This window comes from Hibiscus syriacus, unplaced genomic scaffold (genome assembly GCF_006381635.1).
Source record: "Hibiscus syriacus cultivar Baekdansim isolate YM2019G1 unplaced genomic scaffold, ASM638163v2 tig00003435_pilon, whole genome shotgun sequence".
Taxonomy (NCBI): Eukaryota; Viridiplantae; Streptophyta; class Magnoliopsida; order Malvales; family Malvaceae; genus Hibiscus; species Hibiscus syriacus.
The window spans coordinates 748,366-768,294 of NW_024061971.1; the positions used below are offsets into that span (position 1 = coordinate 748,366).

Genomic DNA, 19,929 nt, shown 5'->3' on the forward strand with positions numbered 1-19,929 from the left:
GTCGTGACATAAGGAGATTGCTGAGCAAAATGAAATTGCCAAGTTCGATTGGCATTTCGCCTTTCATCTAGAGTGTGAGAGGGTAGAGTGATAGGATGACTCCCCTCGTAGCAGAAGTAAAGAAAAGAAAGTAAGTTGGGAGTAAAGATTTTGTAAATGTCATGGAAAATTAAGAAAGCTTTCTTAGAAAAATTTTAAGTTTATTAAGCATGGACTGGATACAAGCACGCACACACCCACACAAAGAATCTTGCTCTAGGGGACAATACTAGATTTCTCGAACCAGCCTAGCATGTTGAAGCCATATGTGCTGAGGGCTGAAATTTTATCCCATAAGACTATTCTGCTTCTGAACTTGTCATGGTATTTTTGTTTTGCTTATTGCTATCCATTGCTTGAGGACAAACAATAGCTTAAGTTGGGGGGTGTGATAACTCCGTAAAAGGTCACATTTTGGGACCTTTTCACTTAAGTTATTAAATGCCTAAAGGCTCATTTAGGATCATATAGATGCATTTAGAAGCATTTAGTTGTATGTGGCGGAATTCGGTTTGCCGCGACATTTTATTTTTAAAGCGGTGCTGCCTTATGGGAAAGGTGCTTGTTTGATGATGTGCAGGTATTGAAAGCAAGGAAAAGAGGAAAGGAAATACTGTGACATAAGGAGATTATTGAGAAAAATGAAATTGCCAAGTTCGACTGGCATTTCGATTTCGAAAGTGATTAAAGTGCGAGAAGATATTTTTGAAGCCAGCTGTCTCCGACTTTCTGAGAGCTTTACCCGAGAAATCCACCTCGAAGATCTGCCTGGAGGGGTCGGCACTGCAACCGCCGATCCTGCTGATAACGTCGCCTGACCCTACAGATCTTGTCTGTCCTTGGGCGCCTGCAACGGGATTATGCCGATCACTCAGCCATCTACCCAGGCTGTATCATAGCCTGTTCTGCCCGACTCCCAAGCAACTTAACCATAGTTTTCGGGTTTCCTAGGAAAGTCAACACCAAGTCCTAGGATTAGTTTTCCCCTATAAATAGAGGATGAAGCCATATTATTGAAGACTTTGGTTCCACCCAGATTTGAGCTTAAAAAGTTAGAGAGAGAAAGTCTCATCTTTCTCCGTCAATCCTACTTGTCGTGGCATTTCTCCTTGACAAGCATGAGGGAGTGACGTCCTGAGTGTCCGAGAGGATCCAGTTCGCTAGGAGCAGTTATTGGTGGCAGAGGGAAGCATTGGGCAGTGCACGTCGAAGGCTTTCTCTCCTCCCCTTAGTTCTTTGCTTTCATATTTTGTTATTGGGTTGTAAGGAACGAATGGAACTTGCTTTGTGCTTGTTTATTTCAAACCCCACCATGAACTATTCCTATTTGGTGGGAGTTTTCTTGGATGTTTAAGTTTTATTTCAATGAATGGTTGTTTTTATATGCTTTAATCTGTTTTGTTTATGAAACTTAATGCCTTAAGGTTGTAGGAGCTACGAGAGTAGCCTTTCCTTAGGAGGTTGTTAGGGTTCGAGAGAATACCTTGGCAAAATATCCTTAGTATTTGAGAGAAACTAGGGAGGAACTATATAAACAAGGGGTTCTAGGTAGTAACTAGGCCTAATCCACCTTAGAGATAAGGCTAGGATTTCATTCGACTAAAAGGAGTTGTGCAAAAACGATAGGTTAGATGTTAATGCTACCGCAAAAAGGTATTGCCCAGACATATCATGTTATCTGTACCAATAGGATCACTACAGGGGTTTACGCCAATCAGATTTTCCAGGGCATCTTTAATCTGTCGAGTCCCTTACTAGAGATAGCATAGGGCACCTCAGTAGACTCTGTCGGGCAGGCTAGGCATAGAAGAAATACCATTTAGAGAAATAGGTTTAGATTTTACTAGTGACTCCTATCACTCATTCCCATAACTGCTTGTCGTGTGAGAAAGCTAAAGTCCTATAAATTAAATCATGTATTTACATTTTATTTTGCCTTGTCATTTCCATTTGTTTGCACACATCACAAATTTAATTTGCCTCAACATATCCTATTGTTACCATACTGCCATCGTTTTATTTCCACATCAATCATTCCATTTTGCCACAACATTATCATTTGTATATACCATCGCTAACTTTACTTAGGTGACAAAGTAAAGTGCCTTGACAAACCTATTTGATTTCCCCAATTCCCTGTGGAGACGATACTCAACTTATCATTGTATTACTAGTTCGATTGTGTATACTTGCACATATATCCGCACTTATTTATAGTACTCATACCGAGCTGACAAGAACCATGTTATAAAATTGGGTAAAAACACCAGTAGTTTCAGATTTATCTTTCAACAAATAAGTCCAAGTTATCTTACGGTGATCATTAATGAAAGTGATAAACCACTTACAATTATCAGCATTCTTCACCCGAGAAGGGCCCCAAATATCAATGTGGATCAAATCAAAAGGGTGAGAAGGCTTATATATAGAAGGAGAATAAGTTGATTTAGTATGTTTGGCAAGAGAGAAAACTTTGCAAGAAAAAGAATTTAGCCTTTTATGAATGAATAAAGCAGGAAAAACTTTTGCAAGATAGTGGAAACTAGGATGGCCTAAACGATAGTGCCATAACATAACATTATCAACTTTTTCTAAAGAGGTGAAAGATTTCGAGATTTCGGTTTTAGTAGAGGCAGGAAGAATATATAGACCATTCTGTAAGCTGGCTTTACCAATCATTTTCTTTGAGTTCAGTGCCTGCAAAGTCCAATCAATACCATTAAAAATTGCAGAGCAGTGCAAGTCGGTGGAAAGTTTACTAACGGAAACGAGATTGCAAGCCAGATTTGGTACGAATAGGATATTTTTAAGTACAATATGGTCATTGAGAATAACAATGCCATGTCCTTCTATTTTGCATAAGGAACCATCAGCCGTTTTTAAAGCTTTACCAAAGTTTGGAAAAAAATTGCAAAACAAATCCTTATTACCAGTCATATGATCCGTATCACTAGAATCGAGGATCTAATTAGGGGTCAACTGGGAGGAGAAAAAAACTGTAGCATCAGGTTTACCTTCTGGTTCTTTCATGACCAGATTACCTTTTGATTGAGTAGCAGAACCAGAAAAAAATTTTGGATTCGAAGTGATCTCCGGAGTAGGAGAAGAAGTTGTGGACATCGTCTAGGTTGGAAAGAAACCGTACCCTAATCTGATACCATGTAGAAATCAGAGTAATTCTCTGTATTTTCATATTATTTTCAATAGGACAGGTTACATCTTTATATACAAATTATCTCTCTAAAGTAGGAAACAATTAAGAAAGAAAAGATACTAATCCTAGGATGTGATCCTTTAAAATAATGGATTGTATAAATATATGTACAGAATCCCTTAACTAAAAGAATGATATCAAATCATATCTCTATAATTCATACAAAACATCTCCCCATCGCTCCTACCATGACAATGAAGCCTCAACCTGTCAATCGGATTCCCCTGAGGGCTTTGAGTTACCTTTTCTATCAACCAAAAATATGAAAATTCTCATCTCTTTTATTATCACCTTGACACTGACCAAAAGAGTTATGCTTCTGTCTTAACAATAAAAATTACTATGTTGTCACTTCATAAAGCGTAGAGAAGCCTCTTTATTACCAATGGCAAAGAAGTCTCCATCTATTAACCAGACTCATTCGAGGGTATTAAGTTGCCTCTTTCATTGGCCGAAGATGTGGAGATACCTCTCATGCAAACAAAATATTATAATATTTTTTTTGGCCAGATAGGATAAAGTTACCAACGCTATGGTTGACAAAGCTTATCCTCGCCCTTTATAGAATGCAGAGATGATTCTCGTTGAAGATTCAACAACATATATACAGAATCGGAGAAAACTTTGCCCAAATTGATCGTAACATCTCAAAAGCATTGAGAATCCTTCGTTTGGAGTACATATGAGATTGGACATAACCCCATCGAGTCTATTTAAACAACCTTGAAGCGTTGTGCATCCTCCAAAAAAGACACACGAGGAAAGACGGTAAACTCTGCTCAAATAAAATAAGATACCATAAAGGCATTGTGAATTCTCTGCACGATATGTTGATGTAGAAATAATTCTGCCTAGTCTGAAATTTGCCTATATGATTTTTACAAATATTAAGACAAACAAAGTGTCCAAACTACGGACCTAGGTGAATAAAAGCATTGAGAATCTTCTGCTGATACAAACATAAGCACAGAGACAACTCTATTCAGCCTAAAAATCGCATTCTTAACTTTCTTAAAAATTAAGATAACAATGCAGCTAAATTACAAGCTTACACAAACTTAAATAACAAGATCCTCGCAACATGTTTAAATTTAGAGATAACATTATCCATTTACCCCAAAATAGTGTCGAGAGTCCTTTGTGGATGTATAGGTGTTGAAACGACTCTGTTCAATTTAAGAAGTAAGGGTCCTCTGCAAAACATATTTAAACATTAAGATGCCAACCTCCATCCATATGTCAATTTAGGTGAAAGCGTGGAGATACCTTCTCTACCTCTCTATCATCCGGCTAAATGGGATAGAGATGTCTCTACTAAGATTGAAGAAACTTTCCATTGACCTCTAAAGAATGTGAAAACAATCTTATCAAAGCGTTAAGCATCATCCGTAGGGAATCTATACGGGCCTGGAGACAACTTCGTTTGTTTAATTAAAAACACAAAAGTAATTTCTAAAAGCAGTGAAAGACATTAGCAAGAAAATACAAATTGATCTAAAGATGCCTTTGAGATAACTCCACCAAATTTAAAGTGTTCATTAGTGACGTGTTCAAACTATAGATTGTGAAAAATATATAAAGACATTGAGGTCCGCAATACGTCTATGAATCCTAATTCCTTACAACAAAATAATATCCCAACTTAGCGACAAGTATCCTCCACATGATAGATATTTAAGCATTGATATAACTCCGCCTAATTTATAATTGGTCTGCTTAATCCTCTACCCGTTCGTTAGATTTCGTTAAGGAGTTGCCTTCTCATTTGTCGAGAGCGTTGTGTTGTCTCCGTACCTCTCTAACTAAAGGGAACTTTTTGCCACCTTCTTTGATGATCGACCAAAAAGATTCAAGATGATTTCATGGTGTTTATGGGAATTTATCCATTTCTTATATTGAGAATTGAGGCACTATTGTTTTCTTTATTACCTCTTTAACAATATCGAGTTCCCTTGCAACATGCTTAACCTAGAGATAACTTTACACCAGTTTCCCAATATCTCATTAAAAAGCCGAGAATCCTCAGTTATATATTACAAGCGTCCAGTTGCTTGAAATATGTTATCACACAGACTCCCGATAAGCGGCTCCATAAGCACAATAAATGCTTTCATATAGGAGTCTTAAGTCAAGCCACTTTATAGCATTCTCTCAATCATGAGGGACAATTATTATACCTCATGTAGATCTCCTCTAGAACCCTATATCCCTCAACTTGCTACAACTTATTGACATGAACAACGACAGGCCCGCATGATTTGTAGTTCATTATCTGACCAATAAATCTATTTAACCTATCAACCTATTAGTAGTTATAATAGTCTTACACGTGACACTATCACTAAAGGTCAGTATATAAACCTTCATGTAGAAAGAGGGTTTCTTCTTCTTCGCTTAGACTCTCTCTCTCAAAATTCTCCTTCATCTCTTATCACAAACATTATCGACCAACTATCGTATCATCACTGACTATGACTCTCCACCCAAACCAAAAGGAATGAATCGCCAACAATCCACACAACCTAAATATTATCATTAACACCGTTATATGAACTGATTCAAACTAGTCACTCTAATATTAAATGAACTAATTTAGTTTGAATACTAACAAAAATAATAAAATAATCCATTGGTTAGATAACAAAGTGATATGGGGTTGATAGGAAAGGAGTGGAGTTCTTGATTAGCTGGCTACCATAGGAGGAGAGACCAGACCAACCCCATCCAGAATAGAAGAGAAAAGACTCGTAATTAATGTAATCAACTGTGTGCCTGTGGCCCTTCCAAAAGGGTTAACTTAAAAGCTCAAAGATGAAGAGAAAATAACTTCGTAATTTAACGCCGACCATTCAAAGTCAAAAGTTGACACACTCGTGTGCGTGCATGAAAGCAACAACAAATTTTAACCAACGATTGAGATCGCTTGTCTTGTCGGTGCAATACCCCATCTCTACCACCTACGCATTAATAATACATGGTTGTGTATCAGATTAGTTGGTTCCATAAGGTCACCATGGCCAAATGTAAGGTTACCCATACTTTTGTATCAATTTAAAGCCCTAAATTAGACCATGTCTTACCCATCAACAACAACCCCATGTGGGACTCAACCCAAGTTCCTTAAATTTAGTCATTACATCCAATGCTCTAGATTTATTCCCTAGGAAATTGATCAATCATCTGACACCGTCTGATCTTTCTCTGATTTCAATATTTATATGGTAGGCTAACCTCTTGTCCCAACCTTGTCCCACTTTTTTTAAGACAAGTGCCTAAATTGCGTTGCTCATGTGACAAACATCTTAGCTGCCCTATGTCCAAATTCATGCACTTAACACGCCTTTATCGCCACATATTCCCTTTCTGTAAAGTAACATAGAAATTTCCCAACACATGCATATGTTCCTCATCATCATCTAAGCCTTTCTTCAATTATATATAGCACAACTCATAACAATATTTCAAGAGTTCAATAAAATCCGATATTTGAAAGCATGACATTTGAGAAAGATCTTAACCTTGATGCAAACGAGCTCCGATTAGGCCTGCCAGGCACGTCGGAGGAGTCGAAGAAGCAAGCTTCCACAACCCTTAAGATCAGTAACAAAAGAGCCTTACCTGATATGAATGAACAGTCTAGTGTTGAAGCTGCTAGAAAGAGTGATCAAGAAACAGCTCCACCCAACAACTAAGCAAATGGAAAAGTTATTATCTTCAATAGTGTTGTTTTCATTGATTAATGGTTTTACTGATGATATATGCATGTAATATTGCAGGGCACAAGTCGTCGGGTGGCCGCCAATCCTATCTTACCGGAAAAACAGCCTCCAAACGAAGAAAACCCAGGCGGAAACATGTGGGATGTACGTCAAAGTTAGCATGGATGGAGCTCCTTATCTTAGGAAGATAGATTTGAAGATGTACAAGGGATACCCAGAATTACTTAAGGCTATGGAGGGCATGTTCAAGTTCAAAGTTGGAAAATATTCAGAAAGGGAAGGATACAATGGATCAGAATTTATGCCTACTTATGAAGATAAAGATGGTGATTGGATGTTGGTTGGAGATTACCATGGGAGTAAGTCCTTGAACCTACGTACGTACGTACGTACGTACGTACGTATGTATGTATGTATGTATGTATGTATGTATGTATGTATGTATGTATGTATGTATGTATGTATATTCATATGTACGTACGTATATATGTACATACGTAAGTACGTAGGTATTGAGAATTTCAAAGAAAAAAAACCATTTTTTCGTGTATAGTTCGAAAATCGGCATGTTTTATTTTTTTCTGGAACTTGTACAAAGGAAAATGTATGAGATGCATAAGATTTTCCCCTTTTTTTTCCCATGTATCATGTGACAAGGAAATTTTATATTATCGATTTAAAAGATAAATCGAATATCATTTTGAAATTCTTTCCCTGTATTTGTCTAAATGATCTATCAATATTAAAAAAAATGAAAATTTGAAATTCATCTAATATCAATTATATAATAAGTTTTCTGGAAAATAAAAACTTAGAAAATGAAGATAAAGAGCAGACGCAAATCACAAATTTCAATAGTGTTTTTTTTCTTCTAAATGACTTCCAAATTTCAATAGTGTAATAACTAATTTTGTCCAAACATTTCGAATCGAATTGAAAGGGATCGATGATCAATTTGAAGATGTTCAGGTGTGGTGTTGAATTAATTCAGGTGAATGTATAAATTAGTTCATGGAATTTCTACATTCGATTGATGGGAGTTTTGGAAAATTTTAGCCATGAATGATGGATTTTTGCTTGATTGGGTATATTTGGGTTTAGGTAGCCATGTGTTTATTATGGGAATGTAAAAGCCCAAATTATTAAAACCTAAATTAAAAAAATTATTAGTCCAAAATTCCATTGTTCAAGTACAACCCATCATCCTAAACCATTCCCACTCAAAAACATTACATCAGCCCAACAATTCAATAAGCCCAACAAATCCAGCTATGGCCCCATATTTCAGCAACCCGTTAGCCCATTCCACGCTAGCAGCCCCCTTTCTCGTCAGCTTCAACCGTGGCCTCCATAGTGGCCCTCCAGCAGTCCTCATCAACAAGGAGACATGCAAACAAAGCAAGATATATGAAAACATTTGTAAAACAAAAAAAAAGAACCTTTTGGTCTTGTAACAGCACGGGTGGTATAAAGAACCCCAAGAAAAAGTCGTAAAGGGGGCTCCCTCTCGTCTTTTTTTTACAGAGAACACAAGCAAGATACAAAACTTTTGTAACTCCTCTTCCCCGATTGGAGCTTTCTCCATATTCTAAAAATTGTAATCTCTTTTTCATTCAAAAAACCACCAAGCAACCGAGATTTTTTCTAAAAGGTATTTTCTTTTCCTTTTTGATTTTCATGCAACCTTTTTTATTTTCGAAACGGAAAATTGAGGAAGTAGAGGGTTTACCTTCATCGGTCGTTTGAGCGCCGGTCGTCGGAGCTGGGGGTCATCGGGTTTTGAGACGAGCGGTCGGGGAGGGGAAGCAAAAAAAAAGCCGAGAATCTCTAGGTGGTTAGGAGCCATTTTTGTTTCTTCCTTTGGGTTTTCATTTTAGGGTTTAGATTAGGAAACAGGAGGCTTTGGGGGTCGTTGGTGACCGGAGAGGGTGAGTGGCCATCGATTTATGGTGGCCGGATTTGGCCTTTAAGTTTGGTGGTTTCGGTCAAGGAGAAAGGAAGAAAGTTAAGATATAGAGGGATGAGGGTTTGGCCTCGCCGGGTGTTACGTCACCTGTGTCGACCGGGGCGGTGAACGGCCACCAGGTGTGGTGGCCAGCGTGGTCCTTGGGTTTGTGAGGGGACGCCGGTTGTGTGATAGAGAAGAGAAGGAAGTGCTTCGGCTTCTTGGGGAGGCCGTTTGGGTGTTATTCGGCTGCCTAAGGTGGCGGTTGGAGAGAGGAGAGCCACCAATGTATGGTAGCTGGCCGGTGCGTCGTCGAGTCTTGGTTTTCTTTGGGTGAGGCGGCCGCACATTGGTGAGAAGTGAGGAGCGAAAGGGGGCTGGGGTTTTGGTTTTGGTTTTGGTTTTGGTTTTGGTTTTGGTTTTGGTTTTGATTTTGATTTTGATTTTGGGTTTTATTTAATTTAATATAAGCTACGTGTGAAGGTGTACTGGGTTAATCACCATCTAAGTCCCCTAAACTTTGCAGTTAATTTACATTTTGATCCCTTGTTTCCCTTTTTTTATTTATTTAAATTTGGCTCGCTATTTTGCTTTCATTTAGTTTAGTTACTGAATGCTCTTGTTCTTTTATTCTGATGTTAGCTCACTGTTTTACTTAATTAGCGTTTTAGTCACTGTGTCTTTTTTATTTTCGAATATGTATTCTGATTTTCCCTTTCTTTAATTTGGTCACTATTAATTCTAATTTTTCCCTTTCTTTAATTTGGTCTCTATTAATTCTAATTTTCTCTTTCTTTAATTTGGTTACTATTAATTTTGCTTTTCTTAATTTTAATTCGGTACTGTACTTTACTTTTTTTGTGGTCACTAACATTTTTTTTGAATTAATCATTGATATCCGATTTATTGGTCGATTAATTTAGATCGGGTATTGCAGAGGTAATGGCGACCCTCCCAACCCAGTTTGCTCTATTCGCAAACGCTAGGATTCAAACTCTGACCTTGCTTAAGGGACCTAAGTGTCTCATCCTACTAGACCAATTAGTTGTTGGTAACTCTTATTTTTTTTATTTGCTTTTAAATATTTGAATGTTAATACGATCTTGTGGTGACTCATCCTAGGGTATGATCTGCATTATTATGGTCCAAGTAAAATTCTAACTTTTAACTGCCAACTTACTAATTTAGTAATCACTAACTTATAAAAATATATTCAACTCATTTACGACCTCACGATGACCAGTCTTAGGATATGATTCGTGTGATTTGTGGTCCACGTAATAATTAAGAATTAACCCCCAACTTTTAATTTTATTAGATTGATTTATTTTCTATTATTTACATTTTAGCCCTTTAATTATATATATTTTTTAATTTCAGTCCTTTATATTTTAGCTTTAAATTTTTTGTATTATTTTAATTCAAGCTTTATATTTTGATTCCTTTCATTTTAGTCCTTTACTTAATGTTTTAATTTTGATTATGTATTTTTAGATTGTTTCGATTTAGTCTCTAGAGTTTTTTTAATTTAGATTTGAACCATAATTGATTAAAATTAATTAGGATTAATATTTGAGCCTCTATCTTACGTCTAATTTCATATTTAGTTCTTAAATTAGGTGAATTCTTAATTTGATCCTTGCTTTTGCTCGAGGTTTCAATTTAATTATTCGAATTACATAATTATTTAAATTTAATTAGGATTAATATTACAACCTGAACTTTTAGGTTTATCCCCTAGGTCCTTTAACTTTTATAAGTAACACTTTAAGATAGAGAGAAGTCGTTAATTATTTTAGAATAATTAGGTTCCATAATCGATTGCTTTACTGCACTTTGATTTTTTTAATAAGGCAATGTTCATTTATTAGATGTTAATAGTGTGTCCTTCGCTTTTTCCCGGGGGTGACCTCTAGTGATTCTCGAAGTAAATCTGTAATACCCCAAATTTTGGTTAGTGATCAAAATATAAGTTTTGAAAGTTTAGTGGCTAAAGTATAAATTGGGAAAAGTTTAAGGACCTAAGTGGTACTTTTCCTAAAATAATTACATTCCTGGTTTACTCTTGATAGTGGGGTTTTATTGAAATCAGATTCTTGATTCGGAATTTATGTTGAAAACTATAAATGATTAAAGTCCAGTAAGAAATCAGTAAATTGGGTCGAATAGAAATTTCGAGAAAAATTGAAGGATGATAAATTATGGTTAAAAATATTATTTCCACATGTTAAAATGATGTAAAATAATATGGATCATTAGATTTGAAGATTTATTTCCATGTTTAATTTGGACCGTTAGATTAAAGTGGCAAGATTGCAGTTTTTTGAAAGTTGATTGGTAAAATTGGAAAAGGGTAAAATAATTTGTTCAAATTTAAATTTTGAAAAATGATAAGGTTTATGTGGCTTGGTTGGATGGTAATGGTCAAATTTCATTAATGGCGAAATGGACATTTCTCATTAAATAAATATTTTATTCATTTAAGCTTAAATAAAGGTTAAATTAACATGAAATTACATGAAAATTTCATGAAACTTTGGCCATTTTTCATCTCCATTTTGTGTTCCCCATGACCAAGGTAAGATAAATTTTATTTTTCATTTTTGAGCAATTTCTTTTGGACTTTGGATCGTGTCGTGAAATATAAAATTGTTCAACGCGAAAAACGCTATCATTTGGTACCAATATTGCATGCTAATCTTGCTTGTGTTCAAAGATACCAAATTTTAGGGTTTATGTTCTCATTAAGATTTATGGAATTAATGAAGGATTTTGATGTTTTTGAGGTTGTAGAATCATATACAAGCATGATTAATGATTAAAATCATTTGTACATGGCTACATAAGCACATGTTGAATTCGACCAAACCCTAGCTTTAGGGGAAAGATGTATTTTGATGAAATTAAGTTAGGGTCTTGATTCTAGAGGTTTTGAAATGTTGAATAGAGGTTGGTTTCATGCTTGAATCAAGTGAAAATCATGATAAATATAACCCTAAAGCATTCGAACATGAGGAAAAAAGTTGGGAAAAATTGTGGAAAAATTCTCATGGATTAGAAATGATATTTGTAAGGTTCTAAAAGACTTAGAAAATTTTTTAGGTCATTTTGTAATTTTTCAAAAGTTAAGGGACCTATTCAAAAAAATTGAAAAGTTATGGACTGATTGTGTAGTTACTCAATAATTGATGTACATTACTGGAAATTACATTTTGAGGGTTGAAATTGAATTTAGAATGTGAAATTAAGCCATTTTGAAAAGTTGGCAAAGTTTAAGTATAAAATGGTGAATATTGAGAAAGTTAGTGGCTTAAGTGGTAATTATGGTATTGTTGAGGTATTGAGCTGGAAATCAAATGATGGAATTTTATTGGGCTTAATTGAACTTGAATTGAAGATTTTATGACAAGGGTCCATTATTAATAAAAAAAGAAAAGTTAAGATGAATTTTAAAAGAATTAAAAAATAATAGTACTTTTGAGTATTATTATTTTGTTTAAATATTAGTAAGGATACTAACATTTTGTTTTATATTTGTATGTGTGAATATGGATGCTTGCGTAGATCGTAATCAAATTCGTGAGACAAGCAAATAAAAAGGCAAGGAAAAAGTTCCAAAATAGTCGGACTACAGTAAGGCAAGGAAAAAATTCTAGAATAATCGGACTACAGTAAGGCATAATAGTGAGGCATACCAGGTGAGTGCATTTATTATGTACTTATATGATATGAGGACGATTTGCGATGAGTAAACCTTAAATGTTTTTATAAAATCATGTTCTACAATATTTTTGAAATATTTTCATAAAGTTTTTGAAAATGATTTTACGAATAATTTTAGAGTATGAACTGCTCTAAAATAGATGGATGGACTTTTATATTATTTTAACAGTTATCGAAGTTTCAAAATAAATGTTTAATCTACGAATTTGATTTAAAGGCATATTGTATGTGCATTGAGAGTCGTAGGTGCATTTTGACATACTTTGTGTATGATGGTTATCAATCGATTTTGTTTAATGCATATGTTGTATTTTCGTATTAGTACTCTGTGTACTTTCGGCACTATGTGTGCATCCATGGTATTCATAATGAGTTTGTAAATCACCATTTCGTTATATTAGTATATTGTTGCTGTCACAACAGAACATATGCTTTCGTTTAGTACTTATGTGCAACTCATGTAACTTGCATTCTCATTTGACATACATTGGGCAGTGAATGGATATTTTGGAAAAAAAAACTTATTGATAGGTATGTTGGGCATACTAAATATTGTTTCACAAGTTATTTGGAAAAAAAATACTTGGTTTACCAAGTCAGTTTTATGTATTATCATGCTTTATACGATTAAATTCATATTTTGATCTTTTATGACAAACTTATGTTTTGGTTACGCCTCATTTATATTAGTATACCTCACTAAGTCAATACTTAGCGTGTGATGATTTTCAAGTGTAGGTTTAGTGTATAAATCAGAATGAGGAGTGCAGTTGATATCATCTGTCAAGGGTTGCCTCATCAGTAACTATATGACATCTCTAGATGGTTATTTTGATATTACTAGTTGGCATGTACTTAGATATGTTGTGATGCTCTGATAAGATACTTGGTATTTGGTTGTAGTATTATATTACTTTTGCACTTAAACTGTTGTTTGATGGATTTGAAACGTTATTATTATTATTATTATTATTATTATTATTATTATTATTATTATTATTATTATGTATTTGAAGAATATTTTATAAACTATATTATTAAACCGTTTATTTAAAGAAACAAAATTTTACTGGTTTTCAAGTACGAAAATGTTTTAAAAGTCATGTGACATCTATGACTCATGTACAAAGGCGTATACGGGAAATGGGTGTTACAAAATCAACATCTTTTTTAAACCCCCGCATCATGATTTCCAAACTACTAAGGCAATGTTCATTTATTGGTATTAGTAATGAAACTTCAGCTTTTGCTTGGGGGTGGTCGTTATTAGTCCTGGTAAATCGACTTCCTTTCTAAAATATTTATACATAGTGGATTTTAAATTAAATAAATTTCAAACTCAAAACTTTCAATTTTTAAAATATAGAGAAATTGACTAGGTACCAATTTTGGGCGTTGTGGGGGTGTTAATCTTTCCCTACGTGTAACTAATTCTCGAACCTAATTTCTGATTTTAAAGACCAAAACTTGGCCTTTTTAGTAAAATAAACGTTATATTAAAATTACTTGTTTTTTAGGTGTTCCAATCTCACCTTAAAAATGATTGGTGGCAACTCTCATCTTTTCATGAAAACCATTTATTTAAAAAAATGTTGTATCGGTCTTTGATAACTCCGTAAAAATTCTACTTTAAGGCCTTTTTCACTTAAGTTTTTATTTGTCTAAGGGTTCATATAGGTCATTTTAGATTCATGTAGTTGCATTTGTGGTGATTGTGTTATTTCTACTTTGTTAAGGTGGTATATGATGGGAAAGGTGTGGTTGGTTAGTGACATGCAGGAAACAAGAAGCATACGGTGAGCTGAGAAGAATGTCCCGACATCACATGTTGCTGAAGCATACTGCAATGCCTTGGTATTTTTGGCTCAGAAAAAGAAAAAGAGATATTTTCACAAGAGGTCAGCTGTCAAAGCACGTGTTTGTTGTTGATAATCTTCTGAATAGGGTTCACTGCCACCTGTAGAGATAATCTTAATGCACAAGGAATGAATTTGGGGGTATGATGGGTATTTTGAGTGCAAAATTCCCAAGAATACCCTTAGATATTTTTTATTTAAAAGGACACCACACAAGAGGAAAAAAAGAGCTTGGAAAAAATACGTCATCATCTTCTCCATTTTCTTTACCTCCATTACCGTTCTTCTTTCTCTATTTTTTATTGGTGTTCCTCCATTGGTAAAGCTCGAGGGAGTGACGTAGTATCCGAGAGGAGCTCACGCTATAGTCGTTCATGGTGGTTTGAGGGAAGTGTCGGTCGTGCACACCTAGTGCTTTCTTCTCCAACCTTTGCTCCATTGTTAAAGCTTGAAACTTTATTTGGGTTGTAAGGTCAAATGAATGATTGGGTATACTCTATGGTTTGTTCCAACCCCACAATGAACTAAGCTATATTTGGTGGGGTTCATTCGATGGATACTTGAAACTTTATTTTAATGGTTGATGAATGTTTATCTTTTGTTTTTACTTGTTTTGTTTATGTGTGCTTCAACTTCTAAGATTGTAGGAGGCATGAGAGTGTCCATTTATTAGATGAATACTAGATGTTCGAGAGAAATCTAGTCATTAATTCTTAAATGTTCAAGAGAAACTTAAGTAAGATTAATATAAGCAATAGGGTATATTTAATCACTATAGCATAATCCCTTAGTAATTGAGAGAGACTAAGCTAGGATTTCAATGACTAAGAGGGGTAGTGCGTCATCAATAATGTAGGCTGTCATAGTTGAGACTGGGAGGAGATACCGTGGCATTATGTTCTGTTAGGTTCTTATGACTAGAGATAACGAGAACACTTTTAGCAAACTCCATCAAAGAAGTAAAGCATTAGAAGACTAAATCAGATAGAAATATAAGTTTTCAGCTCCTTAAGTGACTCCTCACCATTCATTCCCGAAGTAGTTTTGCATGTGAGGATTATCAGGCTATTCCATTTATTTGCTATTTTTACCATTTTACATTGCCTTCGTATTTTCATCATATTCATCATTATAAGTTATTCTTTTTCCATGAAATTATTCACTTAATCATTGTCAGACCCTAAATTTTATATAAAATACATTTAATTTATTTTATTTAATTAAAGGACTAAAATGGGTAATTTTGAAAAAAAAAACTAGGTCAACCTCGTAAGGTTGGGAAATTTAGGGACTTAACTCTAAATTTTCCCATTTTTCTAGTCAATAGAAAATTTAAAAATCAGAAAGTGTGTGGTTGAGTGGTGTTAATCCCCTGACTTCTCGCATGGCCGACCTTGCCCTTACCATTCGGGCTAGGCCACTGTTGTTGATAGGATGCAATAAAATTTTATTTTATGTAATGGGTGATAACCCATTTTTTACAACCCCCACAACTTGAATCCGAACCATCCCTAATTTTCTCCTAACCCCGTCGACATTCCTCGATCCATTCCGTTCTAGTCGTCGTCAGTATGTGTCGTCACAACTAGTGTGACCGACAACCTTCTGTGACTAAAACCCTTCTATCCCCTTACCGGGTAGCGTCGCCTATCGTCGTGAATAAAGCCATAGAAGTTCACCGAAAACCTTTCCCCGTCGCTCAGTTTTCCTTCGATTGCCATCGTTCTAGCCATTCTCTTGCCTCACCGCCTATATCGTTAGATTCCTCATCATCGTGCGATCGAAACTATATCGAGACTGTCGCCCATCGTTGCTCCATTGTTGATCATCGGTTAGGTAAGGTTTTTAATGTTTTATCGAGTTGATTTGAATTATTTTGGGCTGAAATTGGACTATTGCTGATTAATCTTGGTTTGTTGAAGTTATTGAAGTGTTCGGCCAAATGACCCAACCTGTCACCGTTGTCACGTGCTGCCGTGTGCGCTTGGGGCTTCTTCCCCAGCCTTGCTCCCTTCTAGAACGATCCAGGTTAATCGAACCGACCCAACCCGGTCTGAATTGGGTTTATTTGACCCGACTGAGTCAACCTAGTTGAGTCAACTCAAATAGAGTCAACTCATTGACTTTGATCAGAGGTGACTTTGACTTTCATCGTTGACCATTGACTTTCACCAAAAAGTCGAAATTTCCAAAAAGTCATATTTTATGTTTTACGACGTTCTGAGTCTGAATCTGAAGTTCATTTTTTCCAAATTCGAACTTGATAAGATGTTTTCAACATTTTATCTCCCGATTCAGTACGAATATTCACGTTTAAGTTATGTTTCTAATGTAATTGGTTTTGCCATGTATCCGAGACGTTATTAGACGTGGAATTAAAGTTCGAGAGTGATCGAATGGAGTTAAAATGATCAACCGTTGTGGTTCAAAAATCGAGATAATAATTTACTACCTCTTTGCATGCTTTATGGAACATGTTGATACTAGATAAATGCATGGATGTTTATGATTGGTGTATTATGAATATTTGGTTATGAATGAACTCGAACTGAATACGATTTAAGTGATAAATTGGTTAAGACTCGATTGAATTGCACAAAGAAATTGGTAGATTGATAAGAAATAAATTTAAGATTAGTGATTAATAGACAAATGAATTAATCTTAGAATCCTTAAACTTTGAATATTATCGTTAAATGTTTTGATGTCGAAAATGGATAGAAAGGAAATTAATAAAATACCCTTATGGAGTAAAAAGAGAACAGAATTGACTCAAATAGTGGAATTAACTTAATAATTCATTCTTGACCTGATAGAACTACAGATCCACTGACTGAACTCCTGACTGGTTTGGAAGACCTGAAAATCGGTTCCTATTCCTCAAGATCAGTAATAACTAAAATAACCCTAAAAAGTCATCCTTAATCTAATATACTACTTATTCACTTGATAAATACTCAATTTGTTTAGAAACATCTTGTTTACCGATTTTAATTCCCGATGCGATAAAAGATTTAGAATTTTTTATTTTGGAATAATAACCGGATGATTAAATTATTGGAAATTATATATATATGACTGAATCAAAGAAAATGATTGGAATACCTTGAACTCTAAGATGACCGAAGCAATCTCGAGTACAAAAATAACCCGAATACCCTTATGACCTAGAAATAAGTTAATGTTATTTGATAATTCTGGAAACATCGAGAAAACCTAAGTATTATATCGCCCCTAAAGATTGTGGAATACAACTCAAGTACGTCGGTCATGTTGGAGACTGTTACAATACAGAAATAAAACAAATACCATCGAAATGCATATTGTTCCTCAAGATCCATTCAACGATGGTTCTGAAGATGATCATTTCGACTAGTATTGTTAGTATTAAAGTGTGAATATTCTTGAAGTGCACCAATTTGAGTGGTTGACAGGTATCGTAGTGTTGGGATTTGTTCAGTTTGAGTTAACATGATATTATGATAAATTGACATGAATCTTGAATACTGTAAGTAATCGTTTTACCCTTAGTGGATTAAGTTGCTAAGAATCCATTAGAAATCAAAGTGTCTGAAATACCCCTGATGGCCGAAATAATGGAATCGCTATGTTTATATCTGAAATATTAATTTATTATAATGTAAAGGCTCCTAAATACCTTTCTGATACACCTGAAAACCTAAACGGCCCTGAAGCACCAATCTCTGAATGTATGTTTAGATCAGTTAGTAATTAAATCCCTTTTTAGTAGGAAACCTGTTTCTGAAATCCAATCAACTTACAGAAGCTTGTGTTCCCCAATTCTTCGATTGTTTCGGAACAGTGTTACATTCAATATCTACATAATCATACATTGATACATATTAGTATTCCAAATGGTATACTCTAATCTTTTATTTCTTAAACTAAAGGAAAGGCGAAATTTCCTTTTCTATTTAAAGTAGTATCGGTACCCCCTATAGGGTATCGATATATCCCTTAACTATGGTATTGGTACCATGCCTAGGTATCGATACCCATATTACATTCTGTAATTTTTCGTTTTAAAGATGGTATCGATACCATCCTTAAGGTATCGATACCCTTGGTATCGATACTGTTCTTCAGGTATCGATACCTCATGAATGCATTTCTTAATTTTTACTCTTGAAGTATCGGTACCTAATGAATAGGTACCGATACCCCTAGCCCAGAAATCACTTTTTAAGCCCGAAAATTACTTAATTTTAGCTTAAACACTTCATGTTTCATCCCCTTTCATATTATTAACTCACATACACATACTTAAACCCATTAATAGTCATTTATCACATATTTCACCTCAAAATCTTATCTTCTACATGAAATTCAAGAATCATACTCAATTTTCAACATGTTCTAAATCCAATTCTAACACTTAATACTCCTTAATTCCACTAATGACATGTCAAATTTAGTCTTGAAATATAATTACTACCTCTCTATCAAGATTTCATTTAAGAACCCCTCATCTTTAATCCTTTCTATTCTCTTCATCTTATTGTTTTAAGACAAATTAAGTTTTCCTTAAGCTTAAGTATCACCTAATGATCAAAACCAAACTTGAATTTCAACTAATTATCTACTAACAATAAACTCACCTTTGTTTTGGGACCTTCACGTATGAGGAAAGAAGAAGAAGAGAACTCTGGAAACTCACTTGGTCTCCCTTTCATTCTACGTGGGTTAATATATAACCATAACATAATTTAATTATTTCCTTTACTAAATGACTAATTTATTCTTCTATTCCTCCTTCTCTGTAATTCAATCCTACAAAATATTTCTGATATAAGTCCTTGAATTATTTAATTATTCTACTTTAATCACCAAATTCTAAAGTTTAACAATTTAGTCACTAACCCGATATTGAAGATGTTACAAATCTCCCCTTTAAGAAAATTCGACCTCGAATTTTCATTATACAAAGAGATGGGAGTATTAATTCCTCATGTCCTCTTCACGTTCCCACGTTGCTTCCTCTACCATGTGATTCCTCCACAAGACTTTGACTAATGGAATAGTCTTGTTACTTAGTTGCTTAACCTCGTGAGCTAAAATTTGAATTGGTTCTTCCTCATAAGTTAAGTTCGGTTGAACCTCGATCTCTTCTGGTGTCACGATATGAGAAGGATCCGATCTATACTTCCGAAGCATTGAAACATGAAAGACATCGTGTATCTTCTCTATTTTAGGTTGCAAAGTTAATTGATATGCCATTGGTCCCACTCTCTTAACAATCTCATAGGGTCCAATGAACCTGGGACTAAGTTTTCCCTTACGTCCAAACCTCAAAACCTTCTTCTAAGAAGATACTTTTACAAACACTTTGTCTCCAATTTGATATTCTATTTCTTTCCTCTTCAGATCCGCATATGATTTCTATCTATCAACTACTGCTTTGAGATTACTCTG

General features: G+C 34.8%; 1 protein-coding gene across 1 annotated transcript in view; it reads left to right on the forward strand.

Moving 5' to 3' along the window:
• The window catches only part of LOC120177070, a 41,295-nt gene that overhangs the window by 18,467 nt on the left and 2,899 nt on the right, over positions 1-19,929 (forward strand). Inside the window, exons 2-5 of the mRNA XM_039183315.1 lie at positions 6,718-6,941; positions 7,030-7,403; positions 16,138-16,332; positions 16,419-16,524. Of these exons, the coding sequence (XP_039039246.1) occupies positions 6,748-6,941; positions 7,030-7,403; positions 16,138-16,332; positions 16,419-16,524 (869 nt within the window). The 5' untranslated portion in view covers positions 6,718-6,747. The remainder of the gene's footprint in view (positions 1-6,717; positions 6,942-7,029; positions 7,404-16,137; positions 16,333-16,418; positions 16,525-19,929) is intronic.